Raw genomic sequence first — 21820 nt, 5'->3', positions numbered from 1 at the left:
GACAGGGGGATGGGGGATTAAATAAAGCATTTGACTAAAACAATGTAGCATGGTTGCAAGAAAGAGTAGCCATCACCATTGTAAGAAATAAAGCATAGTATGACACTGTTAAAGAAAACTTTCCACATTTTCAGAGCATGGACTAAGCTTAGATAAACCTACACTTAGACAAATTTATTTCGATTTTGACAGATCAAAAAAGTGAATCACCTTTATCTCATAATTATGCAAAATAACAAAGCATAGGTATCAAGGGACCACACATGTAAAATCAAGCTTTAACCCTGAAAATTCAAACATTGAAAAGCAGAAGCAAGTAGGATGCCTGGAGGAAAAGAACCAACCGTCGGTTGTGATGGCAGAAAGGTAGAGCTTCCGGGCATTTGTCACTCATTTTGTTGCTTAAATTTGCACGAAAATAAGCATACCATAATTATCTATTACTACTGAATTGGAAGAACAGTTAGTGAGAGCTGTTCTAAAATATAACTAACTCCCCGTGGAAATGATCCTTAAAGCTTATCGTCAACATGAAATAATGAAAAATGCAAAAGCTCAAGACACACTTATGCTGCTACTGATTACAGTGAAAAGTTTCTTAGATATTTGATCAGGCCATACCAGAATTACTAAATAAACATAAGTCTTAAGAGTGTGAATCATAAGTCGACTGACATCCCCATCTTACTGTGTAGGTTGTCGCTTTCTGGCTGCCAAGGCTGGCGCATATTCTTCAGCCTCGTTCACCACATAGCAATGTTAAAAGAGCAGTTTAAAAAATACTAATGCTTTGCATGCAGCAGTTATTACAAACTCATTTCCATTAGAAAGTAAGTATTGTAATCAGAGCACCTTAAGGACGAACCTTATGTGCTTGAGCAATCATGATTTGTTCTGCATTTTCTCTCTGGCACTGTGCAATATTTGCCTCAATAGCAGGAACATCTATTCCTTTAGTTAGTACCATGAATTGCTATGAAACTTAGTACCAGGGGCATCAACTTTCAGCGATATTCTAAACTGGACGAAACCTTGATGGCTATGTGGAATTTGACATTATCATGATACCCTATTGAAGCAAGCTCTATGAAATCATGGCAAGTTGTTGGTACATACTTGTGATACATCTACTCTAAAAATTTGAATTTCATTTTTTCCCTCCTACCCTAAAAACCAAACTGAAAAATAACTAAAACAGAAGAATAAATACCTCTCAAATGTAAATGAGCCAATGCAGTTCGTAGGCCCTCCCAAGCAAGATTTATGAAATCATAGCATGTTCTTCGCACATGCTTATAATACATGTACTTTAAAAAAAAAGAATGCCAATTTTTCCCTTAGTACCCAAAAACCTGAATGCACAATTAAAAAAAAAATATAGAAGAATTTAGTACCTCAAGTGTAAATGAACCAATACAAGTTTCAAGAGTGACTCAAACTGTACTGCAAATAATTAGTACACAAGAGGGAATAGCGAATTATTCAATGCGAATAATTGAAGTGTTTCACCAAAATTACTAAAAAGGCAGGTAACGGAAGGGCGGCAGTTAACGGGGTTATTAAGAAGTGGCTGTTGGAGTCCAGGTAGAGCACCGAATGGTTTTTTTAAGGGAAATTTGTAAATAAAGGAGAAAATAGATAAATATGAATATTGATTATAGAAAATGTCACGTCACCGGGCCTAAGTCCTTGCTTTATATAGATATATAGATTCTGAGGGTAATAGTGGTGCAAGAAAAATGAAGAGACGTGGCCCATCATTAACAAGAGCCTTGTAGCAGTGAGTGCAAAGAATTTTCAGTGTGGAGTTGGGAGTGTTGTCACAGCATGAGCCTTTTCTCGTTTCCGCCGTCGATGTGGTGGAGGAGAACAACATCAACGGCAGAGAATGAAACACAATGAATCCTCAAAGGTCCTAACTTGTAAGTAGAGGTGGCAAAACTAGCCCAAACTCATTTGACCCGCCCAATCCATCCAAGCTTTAATGGATTTGGGCTAGAGTGATTTTGAAGATGGGCTGATTTGGGCTAGCCCAAGTTGGCCCATCACAAATCCTGAGCCCAAACTGACCCATCAATTGTCCACCATGCATATATATAAAAGCTACAAAACATGATTAACTTCTGTTTTAAATTTATTTTTAAAAATGTTTGTTTTTAATTTTTTAGAAAAAAAAATATTTTTGGATCTGCTCTGTTACACCTTCCGTTTTGTTGCAAGGAGATTTTGGCTTGTTGGCGGTGTGTACTCTCGGTTCGGTAATCCGTACCAGAGTTTTGGATATGAGATATTTTACCTTGTATATGTACTGGAGTATAAGTATGCATTCTTGACATTACGAGGGAATTAGAAGTGAAACAAATCGAATCGGAGCAAACCGGAGCAGTTCAGAAAAACTGCTGAAACCATTTAGCGTCGACGACCCAAAGGACGACCGTCGACGAGCCATCGTCTGGCACCATCGATGGGGTTCTGCAATCAGGCATCTCAGGCGGCGGTTCGACCGGGCATGTCGACGGATCGTCGACGACCGTCGACCCGCGGATCTGGAAGTTTCCAGCCTTGATTATAAATATAAGATCCCACGTTTTTATTTCATAATTCTCCCAAAAACAGGTCCTACATCTCTCTAGAACTCTCCAAAACCCTCCCTCTATTTCTACAATAAATCTATACCAAAAACCAAGATCAAAATAAAGATTAAGAGATTCATGTGCTAGGAAGCCTACTAGGGTTTGTGAAAAGTAAGAATTTCTTTGGCATTCAAGTGGGGGATTCTGTTCTAAGGGAGTAGATTGGCTCAAGGCTTGTTCCTAAGTGATTAAGGTGAGTTTTATGTTTATTTCATGTTACTAAGAATGTTGAGGGGTTGAAAGACTTGGATTATGGAAGAAAGTGGAATATGAGCTTAAATATGAAAATAATGGTATGTTGGGTAGTAAGCTAATGTGAATTATGATTCTTAGTATAAGATGAATATAATCTCGTTATAGATGATGCTAATGACATTGAGGAAATGTTATGTGAGGAATAAATATGATGTTGTATTATAAGTATGGTTGTGGATACCCTTGAAGGGGAATTGTGAGAATTGGATAACGCTTAGCTTAAAGAGGTTATTGATTAGGATATTGTGGATGTTGTTGTTGATGGTTAGGAATTATTACAGTGGGAGAAAGTGGTTGAAACAATGGGGATATTGCCTAATTTTCGTTAGCCCCTAGTCGTTTTAACTTAAGCTTAAGTATGTCTTCAATTATCTAATCTTAGTACGAATTCCCTTGAAGGTAGAGTCGCAAGCTTGAGAGGCACGCAATTAGACGATAGAGTTGAAGAGATACAAAGGTATGTGAGGCTAGTCCCTTCTTTTTCAAAGGCATGAGTCTTATATATATGTGGTAATTTCTTTCCGGTAATTCCCATGACCTTCTTACATTCCAAAAGATGAAAGCTAAAGAGTATTAATAGTTTCCCACGAGACAGAGATGAGGTATGTTCCATGATAATGATATGATGCCATTATGATGCTAATGATCTTGACATGATTCCTTGATGCTATTCATTGTTGTTAGACTCACCTTAAAATGCTAGTTCCTTCAAGGTAAGGCATGATGATCATGACTACTCCATAATGGAATCGAGGGTTCTCGACCTTGCGTCACCCCGATAGAGTTGTAGCTTTAATTGATTTCTAATGCATGCTTTATGATAAGTACATGACGATCAGATTACACCGTGCCTAGATAGTCGGGCATGACACCGTGAAGGCGAGCGGCTTATTATTACACCGTGCCTAGATGGGCGGGCATGACACCGCTAAGGCGGACGGCTTGAGATAACACCGTGCCTAGATGGCCGGACATGACACTGATGTGGCGTGATTTTACGCCACAATCGATGTTTTTCGGCTATAAGTTTTACTTGTTTTTAAGCAAGTCTATGTGATTTTACGTGGTTTTTATTATGTTTCAGGTAATACGAGGTCCCTAGAGCCTAAGTGTGGAAAACAAGCGAAAAAGAGGAAAAAAGTTGATCACTGGAAACAACTGGAGATTCCGAAAATTTTGGTGGAAAATTACACGCAGGGAAGTCATGCGTTCGCGCCCACGCGCGTAATTGACTCTACGCGTTCGCGCCATTGTATCACGCGTTCGCGCTGAAGAAGAGAATTGCTACTGACGTCATCCACTCGTTCGCGCTGCCACGTGGAGCGTTCGCGCTAAAGGTTTTCCGGCCCAGTCCGAGCAGAACTTGGATTTTGACGAATTTTTCTATCACAGTTCATTTAAAAAGCCAACTGGGAGCATTGTAAAATTATCTTTGGCATAAAACACAAGTTTGGAGGCTAGGGTTCCTACGTATATTTTCTTTCTTTTATTCAAACCTTGTTTATGGGAATTTCTTGGTGACAATTGAGATTGAAACTCTTGTTGTGCTTATTTATTGATCGACATTATTTTTAATCAAGTAAGTTATTGTTATTTTAATTATTCTTGTTCTTCAACGTTTCTCAAGGGAGTAGCTAACCCTAGGACTTGCCCATTTACTTTGTTTGAAACTCGGAAGAGGAAGAACGGGGTTGGGATAGAATAATTAACACCAATTTGGGGCGTTAACCCTCATCTAATGGAAATTGACCTAGGAATAGGCGATACCACTTGTAGCCATATTCGGGTGTTCTTAATGCTCCCAATTGCTTGAGGGATCTTCAATTGGGTAGTCTAGTTAATCTTCGGGAGAAGTTAATTTAGAGTCATTATCCGAGGCTAAATAAAATAAACTTGCTATTATTTATAATTCGTGAAATATATTGGATCGTTACTTGAGAAGTAGTTTCCTTTATTCCATTCTTGTGGCCATTGATCAATTTACTTGCTTTCTAGATTAGAATTTATATTTCCGTATTTTATCAAAACCTTATCAAAAATCACCATTGATGTGTTCGGTCTAGCTATTGTTAGTGATAATTCCTAATATGCTTAAATTGTCTACATATTGTTCTCTGTGGGATTCGACCCCAAAATTGTTGGGTTACTATATTTGATAACGTCCGCGTTATACCATTAATAGGTGTAATTTGAGCGTATCAAATTTTGAGACACCACTAGTGGGCGGCGTGTGACAGTTACCCGGACGCGGGTTAACGATGATGGTATATTTGATATGCATAATATGTGTTTTCCTTTAAAAACTTAAGCAGGTTATATCTTCACCTTATGTTTCATTATTTCTTTATTATGCTAGTATTGTTCATGCCTTACATACTCAGTGCATTTTTCGTACTGACGTCCTTTTCTTTTTGGACGCTGTATTCATGCCTACAGGGAGACGATGCAGACCAGTAGGAGCTTATCTTATCAGCGAATTCACAGGAGCACTCCACTACTTCGGAGGTGCTACTTATGGTCATAGTATTTTGTATATATATATTTTGGGTATGACGGGGTCTTGTCCCGTCCTTATGTCTTAGTGCTCTAATAGAGACTCGTACATACGTATGTGTGGGTAGTAGATGTCCCATGATGACTACATTGTATTTTTGTATATCATTTTTGCAGCCATGAGGGCTTATATATATGTGTGTGTGTGTGTGTGCGCGTGCGCGCGCGCGCATGTGTTGCCTTCGAGTTTATATGTGTCCGAGATGATTATAATGATTAGCATAATGAGTGGTGCTCGGTAGTCACCTCCGGGTACCCGTCATGGCCCCCTAGTCGGGTCGTGACATGCTCCTTGTGAATTAGTGTTGGATCGTAAGCACTTCGAGACTGACCTCTAAGAATTATTGAATGACAAGCCTTTTCTATACCGTGTGAAATTATGAACTTCACTCCACACTCTGCCCAGGCAAGACAATATTTTAGGTTCCCCTCATCTATGGTGTTGGTCTTACAAGACTAGATAGCATACAATACCTATTTAATTTCATTACTGCGATACGTATGAAGAAATGTTCATCACTGTAGCTCTAACTTATGTTTATTAAGCTAGTTTGGAACTATCATTTTGTTTGTGTCTGATCAAATTTAAAATTACAATAGTAGCAACAAATACTTATTCTCTTCACACAGTAACTAAACTAGTATTGTAGTACTAATTAATTGTCTTGAGTTTGCAGTCATGTCTCCTGAAGTAAATGATGCTTTATTATTAATAGTTGCTACCGTACCGAAATTTACCAAATCGAAGTTTGATTTACGGAATCGAATCGAACTTTTTCGATTCAGTATTTGGTATCTACTTTCAATTACCAATTACCGAACCCGAATTTTAAAAACACCGAACCGAATACCGAACGCCCACCCCTACTTGTGAGGAAATATTTACAGTGAATATCTTTATAATTTTGAGTAAAAGCATACGTTTGAATTTTTTTTTGTTATATCCTAAAAGTATTTAAAGTTGATTTTTTCAAAACACCGTTTATTTAGAAAAGCATGAGCGAGAGAATAATTGCAATAAAAGAATATTGATATTTTTAGTTTCTCAAAATGTTGAAAAGGTGGGTTAAGTTGGGCGGATTGGGTTATGACCCTTCATTTAACCTATTTTGACCCAGCCCATCTTAGCCCAAACAAGCTTTGGACAGGGTTGGGCTTTGGCCCATCTATAGGTTCAACCCATCTTGACCTGCCCAACTATAGCTCAAACGGCCCATTTGCCACCCCTACTTGTAAGTAACGGTGCAGTGGAAGAAGATAGGGATGGGAGGGGTAAAATTGGATTTGGTTATTGAGGTAGCATGACACATGTACTTTATTAAAATATTAATGTCATGTGAGTTGTGCTCCACCTTGATTAACTTTAATGGTGGAGGGGTATATTTATTTATTTGAATCCAAATTAGAATGAGGGATATATTAAGCCTTTTTTCGATAGTACAGGGGTATATTTGGCCCTTTTCCGTTTCTCTTTTGCTCAAACATGAGTAAACTTTAAGAAGAAGTAAAGGATCTCTATGAACCAGACGCCCCAAACGGTTCAAACCAACCGGAAAAAGTCATTTCAACTGCAAAAAAATCGCTCCACCAAATGTATAGTCCAGAGGCGGATCTAGGATTTAAATTTTATGGGTTCAATCTATAAATTTTTAGCATTTAACCCATTATATTTTTAAAGTTAGGAGTTCATATCTACTATTTATTGCAATTTTAATAATTTTTTACACATAAATTTAGGCTCCGCGTCCAAAGTTTGGGGTTCAGTTGAACCCCAACCTTACAGGCTACATACGCCTAATAGAAGAAATAAAAAAATTGAACAAAAGAAGAAGAAAATACAGAAATTTCTAGGAAAAAAAAGAGAGGCTAAGCAATGAAATGCCATTAAGAAATCACACTAGCTATTCTTTACCAAAAAGAAATCACACTAGCTATTTTCTTTAAGAAAAAACTTTTTTTTTTTTCACAATGTCACAATGACAGAGACAAAAATACTCATTTTAAACAAATTTAAAGAACCGAAACTATCCAAAAGTATATTGATACGATTTAAATTGAGCTACAATTAGAAGAAGCTCGTGGAGTTGTACAGAAGGCTGAGAGAGTAGTACTTGAGAGGAAAGAAGCTGCAGTAGTTAGAAATAGTTATTAAATCTTACTTTTTACACTTAAGTTCAATAAGCTAGCTACTTTATTATTCCTAAGTTTCTTTGTTAGACTTTAGTCCCTAGGTCTTGCTATCCATATATGTAACGAATTGCCATTTTCAAAGACTATCAGTGAAAATTCGTTTTTTTTTAGCTCTCTTAGTAGGCGTTTGACCATGAAATTCAAATATTTTTCACTTTATTTGAAATTTTGAATTTGGAGTTGAAGATGAAATTGTGTTTGGTTATAATTTTTGCAAAAAATATTTGGTTGTTTGAATGTATTGAAAGTGAAAAATAAGATTTGATGTGTTTTTCAAATTTCAAATACAACATCAAGTTGTATAATTGATGGCCAAACGTTAATTTCCAAATAAACTGAAATCATTTTCCAAAAAAAAGTGAAAAATTCTCATGGCCAAACAGGTTCTTAGTATAGTTTTAGCTAGATTTCTTCCCAAATTCTAATTTGTATATTCAAATAAACTGAAATCATTTTCCAAAAAGAAGTGAAAAATTCTCATGGCCAAACGGGTTCTTAGTATAGTTTTAGCTAGATTTCTTCCCAAATTCTAATTTGTATATTCAAATAAACTGAAATCATTTTCCAAAAAGAAGTGAAAAATTCTCATGGCCAAACGGGTTCTTAGTATAGTTTTAGCTAGATTTCTTCTCAAATTCTAGTTTGTATATTCAAATAAACTGAAATCATTTTCCAAAAAGAAGTGAAAAATTCTCATGGCCAAACGGGTTCTTAGTATAGTTTTAGCTAGATTTCTTCTCAAATTCTAGTTTGTATATTCAAATAAACTGAAATCATTTTCCAAAAAGAAGTGAAAAATTCTCATGGCCAAACGGGTTCTTAGTATAGTTTTAGCTAGATTTCTTCCCAAATTCTAGTTTGTATATTCAAATAAACTGAAATCATTTTCCAAAAAGAAGTGAAAAATTCTCATGGCCAAACGGGTTCTTAGTATAGTTTTAGCTAGATTTCTTCTCAAATTCTAGTTTGTATATTCAAATAAACTGAAATCATTTTCCAAAAAGAAGTGAAAAATTCTCATGGCCAAACGGGTTCTTAGTATAGTTTTAGCTAGATTTCTTCCCAAATTCTAATTTGTATAGCATATACTCACTATTTTTGTAAGTATAATTTTGAACCTTCTCCTAAACATTAGGGGACCATTTTTTGTTATTTTCTCCAACTTTTGGCTCAAACACGAGATTAATTAACTTTAGGAAGAAGCAAAGAATCTCTTTAAACCGGACGACTCTAAACGGTTCAAAACGACTCTAAATATTTCTAGAAAACTCAAAAAGAGAGAAGCTAAGCAGCTATGGCGACGAGGCAGAGACGACCTTTACCGTCGGATCCTTCATCATCAACGCCATCAACGGCGTATACAAAGGTGGATAAACCTGATAGATCGTACGGTGAAAATGAGGAAGTTGATAAAGGTCTAGGTTGGCTTTTACCGTTGATTTGCTTAGGGATGTTGAGACACATGAGCGCTACGTCTAATATTATTCACGATTGTGATGAGGTTTTTAATTATTGGGAGCCTCTTCATTACTTGCTTTATAAGTCTGGTTTCCAAACTTGGGAGTACAGGTTCGTCATCTTCAATGTTATTACTATACTAAATGTTGTTATGGAATACTTTTTGTTAGCTCATGTGTAGCATTTGTTTCAATGTGTCTCTAAAATGACTTGACACATAGTTTAGGAAAGTAGAGAAAAACACTTTTGAATCTTATGGATTTTAAGTTAAAAAGATACTTAGGATGTACCAAAAATGCCCTTTAATCTTGTGATCTTAAACAGGAATTAAAGAGTTGTCTGAAAAGGAAAGAGATATTTTTTTAAAACGGACTAAGAGGGAAAGCAAGACAAACAAATCCAAACATAGGGAGTATAATTTTAGCTGATTGCTTAGCATTTTTTTGGTTCAATGTCTCTTAAATGATCATTTTTTGGCTCCATTAAACAAAGAGCCCGTTTGGATTGACTTATAAGTTGCTTATAAGTTGTTTTCAGCTTTTTTGAGTGGCCAGCTTAAAGTCATTTTGTGCTTAAAATAAGCTCAAAAAAATAATTGGGCTCATTTGACTTAGCTTATCTAAAGCAGCTTATAAGCCAAAAAAAATAAGTTAGACTACCCAACTTATTTTCTTTAGCAGCTTATAGGCATAAGCCCATCCAAACAGGCTCAAAGTTGATGCAGTATTAAATGATACTCCCTCCGTCCCAATTTAAGTGTCTTACTTTCCGTTTTGGTCTGTCCCCAAAAAAACAATCTTCTTTCTATATTTAGTAAGTTTTCCAATTCCAACATTCTACCTGGCAAGTTTAAGGTAATAAGATTTAAAGGACTATACACATCTTTACTTTAAGACCACAACTAGCCAAACTAAGAGACTTAAATTGGGACGGAGAGAGTAAAAATCTTTATTGCCTGGTTAAACTAATACTCCCTCTATTTCAATTTATATGAACCTATTTTCTTTTTAGTCAGTACCAAAATGAATGACATCTTTCCTAATTTGAAAACAAATTCACTTTATGAAATGACTTACAGCCACACAAATATTTAAAACTTATTTTGAACCGCAAGTTTCAAAAGTCTTCACTCTTTCTTAAATGTCGTGCCCAGTCAAACGGGTTCACATAATTTGAAACGGAGGGAGTACTACTTCCTTGTGATATCTAAATATGCAAGTATCCTGTAGTTTACTTTCAGTATCATTCTTCGGTACATATGCCTGGACATATATTTTGAGGTTGGCAGCAAACGATTCATATAGAGGATTCCAACTAGTTGAGATTAAGGTTTAGTCATTGTTGTTTCATGAACATTAAGTCTGTGTTTAATGAGAGTCCTTTAATTTTGTTAGAGACTCGTGTGCAAATGTGTGAGTAAGTGTGTGATTTTGAGAGCCCATTATTTACCTTATTAGATAAATTATTTATAAGCAAACTGGGATTGGAATAATTTAGGGGCAAATAGAGAGGAATGCTTAGTGGGGGAGCCAGCCTTGTTGAAGGGGTGTAAATTGACATCACTTCTCTCTGTGTAGATAGGTAAAATAAAATTATGTATGTATATTGTATGTTGAATCCGCTTGGCTTCTTCATGCATTTGCTTCTTTATATTTTGACCCTCCCTTAGTGAAAATCATGGCTCTGCCACTAGGAATGGTTACAAAGGAATCTTATAGTCGACCCCTACTTTGTTTGGGATGGAAGCGCAATTGACTGATTGATGATATTAGTATGATTCTCTTTAGTAACTAAGTTGAGTTTGTTATGGTAGTACTTTACAGAGTTGGATTACTTGTCTTTTGCAGTTCGCAGTTTGCCTTGCGGTCGTATCTGTATATCCTGCTTCACAAACTAGTGGGTTGGCCTGCTTCTTGGTGGTTTGGGGAGGAAAAGGTGATATTGTTTTTATTCCCACGGATATTTCTTGTCATTACTCACAAATAAAAACAATATTGCTCATCATTACTCATTTCATTTATTCATTTCTCTAATTTCTCCACTTCTCAATATATCAGGTGAGAGTCTTTTATGCTGTGAGAATTGTTCTTGCGGTGCTGTCTGTCATCAGTGATGCTGCTCTAGTTGTAGCCCTTTCCCGGAAGTATGGAAAGCGTCTTGCATCATATACACTCGCAATGCTATGCTTAGCAAGTGGTTGTTTCTTTGCTAGCACGAGTATGTTTTCTCACTAAACTATATTTGAGGTTTTTCCTTTTTAGTGGTAAACACTGAAGCACGAGTATGTTAATTTCAGTACATTATATTTGAGGTTTTTATGTACTGGTGATAAACAATTAATGATTATTAAATTTCAGCTGTTTCTTTTTATATTACCTTGTCAAAACAAAAAATCAGCTGTTTTTCTTTGTGCATTCATATTATGTGATCCAGATATGTGCTGGTGACAATGTTGGCTGCCAACACACCTTGGTCTTGTTCACAACTTGCAACTACATGTATGTTGTGTCCGCTTTCTCATACTACTGATGCCTATTACTTATCTTTTACACAGGTTTCCTTCCAAGTTCATTCTCAATGTATGCCATGTCTCTTTCTTCAGCACTATTTCTCTTTAATAAGCCTGGCATGGCAGTTTCTGTTGCTGCCACTGGAGTGATTCTGGGCTGGCCGTTTTCGATCCTAGCTTTTCTTCCACTGACAATTTACTCACTGGTTAAGAGCTTCAAATCTGTGTTTTTTACAGGTGTGGTCACTTCTATCGTCCTTATGGTAAGTTTGATCATATTAAGTCTCCTGCAATGTTTAGTTTTCGTGTTTCAAGCTTAAAATTTCAGAAGTTTCCTTTAAAGGGAATCAAAACTATTAAATTTCGAATATATGGAGTTATTCATACTTACCATAATGCACGAAAATCATCTACCAAATGTTCATGTTGCTAAAATTTAATTTACAATTCCGTCTTCCTAAATTGAAATTTCAAAATTCCACTATTAGGTTTTTACCCGTTGTAGTGCTGCTGCCATGCTTTTTTCCATCCCTGGAATACCAATTCATGCTGTGTGATGACTCGACTTCTTGTACAAATTGTTCTAGGTACTCTCAGTTCTTGTTGACTACGACTACTATAAGAGGTGGACATCCTCTGTTATGAACTTGCTGGTGTACAATGTTTTAGGGGGTGGTGAAAGTCATCTCTATGGTACTGAAGGGGCATCTTTCTATTTGAGGAATGGCTTTAACAATTTCAACTTTTGTTTTGTGCTTGCTCTACTGTTCTTAGCAATACTACCCATTGCTAAGAAGAAGTATGCTCCTGAGTTGTTCGTTGTTGTTTCACCTGTCTATCTCTGGATTGCCTTTATGTCCTTACAGCCACACAAAGAAGAAAGGTTAGTCCTCTTGAATTTTTCTTCTTGTGACGACAATATATAGATATCATATATTACATGTCTACTTGAAGAGCTTTATATACCGCTGAAGATATAACACACGGGAGTGGCTTGTCTAGGACAAGTGTTCTAGCTGGGAAGATATTTTTGGTCGACATGCTCTACCAAAATCCTTTTTTAGTACAAGTGAAGCTATATTTGCCTTCTTCAGATATATTTTTTGCAGTGCTATACCAAATTCCACCCCATCAGGGATATGTATGTCTGTTCTTGATATCTGATGCGTTAGCTTTTTTTGACACTAAATGCTAATTGCCTGAAGATACTAGTGTCATTGCTAAAACAGATTGGACCCCGTTTTTAACCATTTCTGTAGCCAAGAAACATGAAGCTATCTTTCAAGTCTCCTCGTTTTTAATCATTTCTGTAGCCAAGAAACATAAAGCTATCTATTACTGCATCTGAGATTGAAAGTTGTAACATGTCATAATCCTAAATATCAAGTTCTAATCCCTATTGAACCAAGCGGGGGACCTGTATGACTTGACTACTTTATCCTGATATTTATACCGGCTGATGCTCTGTAACTCCTGACTATTCATATTCATACTGCCTGAAAGGGCTTTAAAACTGAACTATGGTCTTTAGAAAGAGGAAAAAGAATGGGACTTAAGCAAATAGAATCTGATGTAGCAACTCATTATTTACTGCCTTTGCAGATTTCTGTACCCAATATATCCACTTATCTGTGTTGCTGCTGCTGCTGTGATTGAGAGCTTTCCTGATTTGTTCAAGGACAAGTATAATCCCAATGGTCCATCCACTCTAGTTATGGTAATTTCCTATGTCCAAAGAGAAATTGGCAAAGCTTCAATAACAGTGCCTATAGTTTTCACTTGCTTTGCTTATGCAGATAGCAAAATTTCTCAGACCTCTAGTTCTGGGTTTGATTCTTTGTGCCTCCCACGCTCGGACATTTTCACTTATTAATGGCTATTCAGCTCCTATTGAGATTTACAAGCATTTGGACTACCATGATGACGCTGGAACAGGTGAGGATTAGCCTATTTAATGAAGAGTTGAATAGCTGCTTTCATCTTCAAAACTTTTAAGACTCTGATGATTGTTGTATAAATGTTGATGCATGAGTTAATCTTTACCAGAGGATGACATGTATTCTGTGATCTCAACATTAAGATACTTGTCGGATTAAAATGACCATATAATTGTTTCTTGGAACTTGTTGTTGTTGAGAGTATTTTGTCCAGTAACGTTAGCAAATGCTGGATAAATGAGCTGCAGGTGAAACGATTCTTCTGATCTTTTGGAGCCAAAGATGTGCCTTTCAGGCATAGGGTTGAAAGTGAATACCACCTGATTTAATTATTTGAACCTAGATGGACTTGTTGAAGGAACAAAAAGGTGTTCAGGTCAAGATATGAGAGGTTGATTTGCTGTGATCATGTGGTTCTCCATTTATCTGGTCTTTAGATTAACGCCCTATATTATGAGCATTTGTCAAATGTGAGCAAAAAGTTACCTCAGGACATCTATACGTGATTTCTTTTTCCATTTTACAGCTACAGCTATGTTCTTGTTTCTCCATTTACTTTGTTGTTGCTAGATGCAGTCCATTTCTGGTGCTTTGTTTAGCATATGAGGCTAGATGCATGCACCATCTTTTCATGTTCTGAAAGTCTCACATGCAGTATCTGTTTCTCCGTGTATATGTTAAACTTCCCCATGTGGTTCAGGTTCTGTCCTTTGTGTTGGAAGTGAGTGGCACCGATTCCCTTCTTCGTTCTTCATTCCTGATTATGTGGGCCAAGTTCGATGGTTGGATGATGGATTCACAGGCCTTCTTCCTATTCCATTCAATTCTAGCTTGGGTGGGACCTCAGCAGCACCATCTTACTTCAATAATAAGAACAAGGCGTCAGAGGGGCAATATGTAAGCAGACTCTCCTATTATGTTTAACCAGAAAGAGTGCCCATTTATTTTTGGTGTGCAATATATTCAACGGTAGGATGAAACTGCTTGGTTTCGTAATAATGTTACAGCTTAGAGATCCTGAGCAATGCACTTTCCTGATAGAGCTGCAACTTCAACGCCCTTATCCTACGCGAGGAAGTGACTTGTCTAAATGGGAGGTACTGGCTCATCCTCTTAAGCTCATTTCTCTCTCTCTCTCTCTCTCTCTCTCTCAGCGTGCTGCATATTATTGACTTGTGAGAGTTTTGCCTACAGATAGTTGCAGCACTTCCGTATCTAGATAGGGAACTGTCTCCTCCAATGTATCGATCATTCTTTATTCCATATCAATGGCAGCAGAAGAATGTCTTTGGCCAGTACAGATTACTTAGGAGAATACAGAAGTGATTGCGGATGTACACGCTGAATTTTCTGTTGAGCAACTTTTGACAGTGCCCGAGTATAGAAGTACGCTAATGTTGACTATTTAACTTTTTGTAGTCTGATACTCGCTACACGTGAGTGTAGTCAGTTGATTTTAGTTATTGGATCTAATCTTCCATTAACTTGGAAGTCAGATTTTGCACTTTATTTTTTTTGTCAGTGTAGATTACGCAGATTGATGTTTAAATTTTAATTCGGAAGCAAAAAATCGAATTCTCTTGTTGGCAAAATTTTGGTTGATTCGAGCACCTATCATTTTTTGTCGCCTGTTGCATTGGTAAAGTTGAAAATTCGAAGGTACACTGTAGTGTTATATCTTCATCTTTTACTGGTATGTTGAAAATGAAATTGTAGAGGGTGGACACTCACTACAAAAAACACAAGATAAATAGTTTGGAACTGCGTCAGTTGATCTAATAAATTTTGTTGTCAAAGGGCAGTTTACATCTGACCCGTTTAATTTCATCAATACCACTTCTACGATTGTCCCATTGATTTGATCAATTTTGTTGTCAAAGTGCAGTTTACATCTGACCCGTTTAATTTCATCAATACCAGTTCTGCAATTTTGGAGCACTAGGGCAGTTCAGTGCATGAAGTATCTCGCGTTAGCGCTATTTTAGAGTATATATTTCTGTTATTAGCAGTTAGCTCACCTTCTCAACCTGATTCCACTGCGAAAGTTAAATACAAAATATTCTTTTTACCTAAATTAACGAGGAGTACTTGTAAATAGTAAGTTTTTCTGTAAATAAAACGATAGATGTTTAATTTAGACTATAAGGGCTCATTTGGAACAAGAGATAAGGATAAATAATCCTGGAATTATATTTAAGATGAATTTATCCCATATTTGATTGGAATAAAATGGTGGTACAATTACCTGGGATTATTATCCCGGGATTGTAGTGTTATTTTATCCCTGTGGGAGGGTGGAATAACTAATCCTGAAATAACTAATCGCAGGATAAGTTATTTTGGGATAACTTGTTTCCAACCAAACGACCCCTAAGTAGTAAAAGTACGTCTCGATATTTGTTTTTATGGGGAAAAATAAAGACAAAGAAAATAATAAAATTTTAATTAGAACAACTCTGCCCCTGATTCACACGTGCTGTGATAACTGATAACCCATTCTTCCTAGGCAGTTAGAAATTGATATTCCATGAGACATGTAGGTGATAAGCCATTCTTCTTAGGATTAACATGTGTAGGAAAGTCAATTTTAGAGTATAAAAAATGATTTCAATCAAGTATTAGTGTTGTTATATTGTTCACCAATTATGGTTCTAAACTTCATCTATATACTACTTTCAGAGAACTTCTTGATTTCAAAGTCCGTGCATATTGTTCCTCAAAGCAACCATTAGGGAAGGTTAACTACCAACAAATTAATTCAAGAACTTTGCCTATACGTACGCCCTTTAGCAATGATCTATCTGTACTCAATTCAAAACACAACTTTCCCTGTAAAAACAGAGCAATCTAGAGCAAATTGACACAATGGCTGCTTCTAACAGTTGCTCAATTCTCTTGTTGATCACAGCATTATTGTCCTTTTCAAGCATCACCACAAGTCATGTTGCTCGCAGCTTACTGCAACTTCCCAACTTGCCTACAATCCCGTCATTGCCTCAACCAACGGTGCCACAATTGCCCGCTATTCCCAACTTGCCAGCAGCAGCCACATTACCACCATTGCCAAGTGCTGCGTCTTTGCCAACACTTCCAACAACTAATTCACCATTGCCTTCTCTGCCTACATTGCCCTCTGTCTTCCCGAAAATGACTCTGCCTCCAATGCCAGCCAATATTCCTCTGCCCAACATGCCATCACTTCCAAACATTCCCACAATTCCAACCATTCCTACCCTTTCACCACCTCCATCCAACTAATCTTGCGGGCTTCCAACCGCATGATTGTTACCTATCTTACCCTACCACTCTACTGCTTTTTTTTTCTTTTGGCTTTTTCTTTTGTAATTTTAATCTTTTAAGTGATTCTTGATGATGTACTGTATCATTCATACTCTCTGAGTGCTATACATTGATTGTCATTTGTGTTAATCCAACGCTGTATCATTCTTCCACCATGTGGACAGGATGACACTGTCAATTTCTTGATAAGACTGGAAGGCTCCTAGAGGAGCAGAGTGTTGGGACAAAGATGATAAAATCTCGAGTAATAATAATATTAGAAAATCAAAGTAAAAAACTTGCTTGGCTTAGAGGCACGTAAAGACATTTCTTGAAGATAGTTGAAGTCTTTCTCACGAACAAAAGGAAGAATAATAACAGCACTATGTTCAGGATCAACTAACACACAAGTAGTAGGAACTCAACAAAGAACTAGAAAATTAAAATTAAACCAAGAACTAAGCAAACAAAGGAGAGACAAAAGGTTTGGGGGTTTAGTAACAAATTATTGATTTCTATTCAATTGAGCAACATGTTTTAGGAGCTCAACCAAGAACCAGAAAATTAATTTGCACTAGCTCTGAGAGACTGTTCCTCACCAAAACAAACAGTACAATTAGTAGGTCAGTGAACAACTTGTCAAATGAAGCTTGTAATCAATCAAAGGTAGACTTCCGGCTTGCGAAGCTGATATAAAATTCTGGCAAGAACCGAAAGTGGAAGTGATGACAAATTGACCCGGGAAGATTCAAGGGACGGATTATGAATTAATCAACCCCAAGAACACTTTGAAGATTGGTATGGAAAGCAAGTAAAAGGATAGGTGGATTTGGGATTAGGGTAAGGAGTTAGCAAGCACACAACTATGAACTAGTTGGACACTTAATAATTCAACAATAATCATTAATCAAGTATAGCTACAAATAAGGGATAATTCAAATAATTAGAATGCAATTAATTGACATCAAGAACATTCAAAGAAAAACTTGACACTAATTAGATTAACATTCCATTAATGGAACAATCCAAAGATAGATAGAGAACTCACACAAGAACTACCTAACTATCGTGTAATTAAGAGGTTTCTAAAGAGAACTAAGTTAAACGCTAAATCCTAACTAGATAATCGTAAGGCTCACAACAGTTTCATCAGTCATCAAAAACTAAACTAATTGACCGTAAGAGTTACTATTTATAGTAGCAATTAAGCTAAATACACAAATGGCCAAATGGACTTTGTTTAAAGCAGCAAAACTTGGCCATTGTTGCAGTACCTCGCTATTGCGGTGAATAATCTTGTAATTGTGGCACCTCAGGTTTGACAGTGCTCCGCAATAGCGGTTGGCCATGTCGCATTCGCGATTCATAGCCTCTAGGCACTCGTCCACAATAGTGACCTTTGCGTTCGGGATAGTCTTCCTGTTGGCCCCCATTCGCAATCGCGGTCGTCTCTATAGAGGTCCAATTTCAACATCCCTAGCTATTCTTCGAGCTTGTTCTTTGATATTTTGAAGCATTCCCATGACTTGATGCTGACTTGTAAATCGTCCTTAACACATGAGCTAAACCGGAGGTTATCAGGAAGTCATTCTTATGACGTTGGCGCCTAGACCCTGAAGTTTCATCTCTAAACTTTCATAACCCCTATCGACATGGGATATTCCACTGATTTCAGTAATTCCTTCAGCAGCCAGACCCGCCAAAACCAATGACATCCCCCCACGCAAATCAGCTGCAATAACTTGAGAGCCACGGAATGGACTAGCAAAAGGTCCATAATAATATCAATACACAATCTCCTTTGAATAGATCATTCAGGAAATCAAGCAAGAACTAGAAAATTACCTTGCATTTCCCTTCACATAAACCATTGCTGTGCTCCCACAGCGCTGAATTTTAGCTCCAAATTTCTGCAGCTCTGTTACTGCACAAAAGAAGATCATGAAACCCTTGAAAGAAAAATCAAATACACTTATAAGTGGAAAAGACAGAAAACAGTTCTTTGTCATGATTATCACATACCATGGCTCATACGATTTTCAAAGACAGATTCCTCAATGATGCTTACACTCTTGCATGTTGATAGCAATGCCATTGTCAGAGGCTGGAGATCTGTCGGAAATCCAGGAAATGGATTCGTTTTGATACTGAACCCCTGCAAATCATCACCAATTGTTCAAGGTACTGCTGAAAGCTAGTCGCATGAACCAAAATAATCATAAGAACTCATTGCACAAGACAGAAGAAAAGCAAGAGATTTATCACATGTAGTATACCTCCAGAGTGCCATCACTGAGCTGTAATATTTTGCAACCAGCACCTGAAAGCTTGTCTACCAAACAAGTTAAATTGCTGGGGGACACAGGTGACATTGAGATACACGATTGAGTTATTGCAGCAGCCAACATATAGGTGCCAGCTTCAATCCTGTCATACATTATGCTATACTCAGAACCATACAACCTTCTCTTTCCATTAATATAAAGTGTGTCTGTTCCTGCTCCTTCCACAATTGCCCCACAATTTGTTAGGAATCCAGCAAGGTCAATGATCTCTGGTTCCTATATTGTACATATCAAAGTACATACTATTAGGTGTTAATTGCAAAAATCATAGATTTATTAGATAGACACTTCAAGTAACTATCATAGAAGTTGAAAAGACAATAAACTTACATACTTGAGCTGCATTTGAGATCACAGTCTTTCCCTCAGCCATACACGCCGCCATCATAAGAGTTTCTGTAGCTCCTACACTGGGGTAGTCAAGTCGGAAGCTTGCACCAGTCAAACCTTTACCATTTGATACATGTGCTTGCACTTTTCCATCTCTACATAGACTCAGAAGTTAGTCATTACTTATTTTCAAGAGACTCACATGTTATCAGTATTGGTCAATCAAATTGGAAGAATTACACATAATACCATGTTTAAAAGGGTAAACGAAAACTCCTCATATAGAAATTCAACAGTCCTCAAGGGGGATAGTTCAGTTTCAGATTATAGTGTCACGAGTTCCAATCTCAGTCCCTAGTTGGACCTTCCTACTGTAGAGATACAGTATGATTATATAACTACAATTGTGTTCTCTCCAATAGCTTAATTTTACATGTCGTTATTGTATTGATGAATACGATGCTTGGATAAATTGTATCTTTTCTCGTTGTTACATAATACCACAAATCATCAATCTGAAGTAATTTTTCTACGTCACGAGTTTCTGTTTTGTTTTTCCTGTTTTCTGTTTCAGAAATTTTTCTACGTTACTGTTTCAAAGTAATTTTGCAATACAGATTGGTAATAGGTTCAATTGGCAATAGTACATGTGTCCAGAAAATATTCAAGATATTGAATGGGAGTATCATTATATTAGATGGGAAAATATGAGTCTTCTGAGTTCTTATAGCTTCTCGAAATTAAATAATATATATATAAAGGTAAAATTGTATCTAGTAAAAAGTAAAAATATCAATTTCCATTTTATGACGTTTATGAAGACCCACAAATTAGCCTATATATATAGACTATATAAAGTTAGACAATCATCACTAATATATGAAAACTCCCGAAATTTTGGACTAACTATGACAAGGCAGAGTTTCTGCCGGCCTCAATTTCAGACCACAAGGCAGTATGGTTTGAGTTGAGTTACCAGCTGGTCTAATTCAGACCAATGCGGCTGGCTGAGAAAAAAACCTCCCTCAATCGCGGTGCCAAACAATCCCAAAATTCACTTTTGATGCCTCAAATGGATTCCTTGTGAAATTTCACTCAAGTTAGGTTTTTGAATCACTCCATTTGACCTTATAATGAATGAGATATGGTGGTTTCAATATTTGGAAGAATGCAGATTTTTAAATAAGAATTCAATGGCAATTTCTTAATTAATCTGAAAAATCTAACAACTCAATTCTTAGTAAAATGATCATAATTCCCTCATACCATGTCGAAACTTGATGACTTCATATGATTTCGAAATTACGATATAGATATAATGGTTTAGTCGAAACACGAATGGCAGGTAATTGTTTGTCCTTTTAATTTAAACTCACTTATTTTATACTTCTAAAAATGTTTCTTGCACTTAACACTCTACTCATTCTTACAACTCTTCACAACATGGCTCTTACCCTTTCTTTATTCTTATCCTTGTGTTGTCTAGCAGCAGGCTCTGCCACCCGCTTCTACTGGATGATAACTGGACCTTCACAGCGCCCTCCAATTTGATTTCCCTTTGGTGTCTAACCCACGATGAGAAGATGATGAATTATATCGAAATATGTTAAGATATATATGCTGCCTGAGATTTTTGTTTGTTTATATTCTCAAAACCATTTTATCTTAAGTGTATGTTTGTTTATTGTTTGAATGAATGTGTCTGTGTGTATTAACTTTCCTTTAAAAAATTTGTAACATGAAATTGGGTCTGCATAGTCTTGATCTATATGCTGCCTGGAATTTTGTTTGTTTATAACTTCCTATGTTAGCACACAGGTGTAAGGATCTAAAAATGAGAGAAAATAAAATTCAAAACACAAAGGAATTTGCATTAGGTGGGTAAAGATTTGCGCCATTTAGAGCAGTACTAGTCTCCGAGAACGTGTGTGATGTTAGTCCTCTGTCATTACTATAAAATGTTACATATTTATAAAATTTTAAGTTATAAAATAGAAAATGTTGAAACAAGAGTATAGATTTTACCATTTAGATTTTATTCATTAAACAAAATTCATAATAGTGAGACGATGTATGTCTCTAAAAAGAAATATCTATATAATGGAAGAGGGTTAAAAATACACCTATCCTATTTGGTTCATGAATGCCCCTAGTATATTATATGATGAGTCTTTTGATTTCTTCGTGTGCTTATAACTTCTCTATATCATGATTTCCATTAGATAAATCTTAGTTCTATCACTATCTTGAATGGTGTGTCTTCGTTCATAATTATGTGCCGCTCTTGTTTTTTACTCCCCTTCCTTTAAATTTATGTCGAAAAGTTGAAGA

The 21820-nt window shown here is 36.5% G+C and overlaps 3 protein-coding genes across 3 annotated transcripts; 2 read left to right on the top strand and 1 right to left on the bottom strand.

The window, feature by feature from the left end:
• Positions 1-8809: 8809 nt before the first annotated feature.
• Positions 8810-15147, top strand: LOC132617241 (dol-P-Man:Man(6)GlcNAc(2)-PP-Dol alpha-1,2-mannosyltransferase). The gene is made up of 10 exons (XM_060332212.1): positions 8810-9200; positions 10937-11024; positions 11147-11306; positions 11644-11861; positions 12186-12481; positions 13201-13315; positions 13395-13533; positions 14236-14432; positions 14543-14632; positions 14730-15147. Exons 1-10 carry the CDS (start codon positions 8926-8928, stop codon positions 14859-14861), a joined length of 1710 nt encoding a protein of 569 aa, XP_060188195.1. The 5' UTR covers positions 8810-8925; the 3' UTR covers positions 14862-15147.
• A 1109-nt stretch (positions 15148-16256) lies between these two features.
• Positions 16257-16914, top strand: LOC132620405 (protein PELPK1-like). Its single transcript, XM_060335067.1, has one exon. It carries the CDS (start codon positions 16401-16403, stop codon positions 16791-16793), a length of 393 nt encoding a protein of 130 aa, XP_060191050.1. The 5' UTR covers positions 16257-16400; the 3' UTR covers positions 16794-16914.
• Positions 16915-17815: 901 nt separating this feature from the next.
• On the bottom strand, positions 17816-21077 carry LOC132619381 (uncharacterized; the record flags this gene model as incomplete). The annotated part of the gene is made up of 6 exons (XM_060334306.1): positions 17816-18575; positions 18660-18738; positions 18837-18969; positions 19091-19375; positions 19494-19644; positions 20944-21077. Coding segments are annotated over 6 exons (966 nt in total), but the record flags the coding sequence as incomplete, so codon positions are not given.
• Between the last annotated feature and the right edge of the window lie 743 nt (positions 21078-21820).

Source organism: Lycium barbarum, chromosome 11, assembly GCF_019175385.1.
Source record: "Lycium barbarum isolate Lr01 chromosome 11, ASM1917538v2, whole genome shotgun sequence".
Lineage (NCBI taxonomy): Eukaryota > Viridiplantae > Streptophyta > Magnoliopsida > Solanales > Solanaceae > Lycium > Lycium barbarum.
The sequence above is the reverse complement of the archived record's forward strand: the minus strand, read 5'-3'. Positions and strand labels throughout refer to the sequence as shown.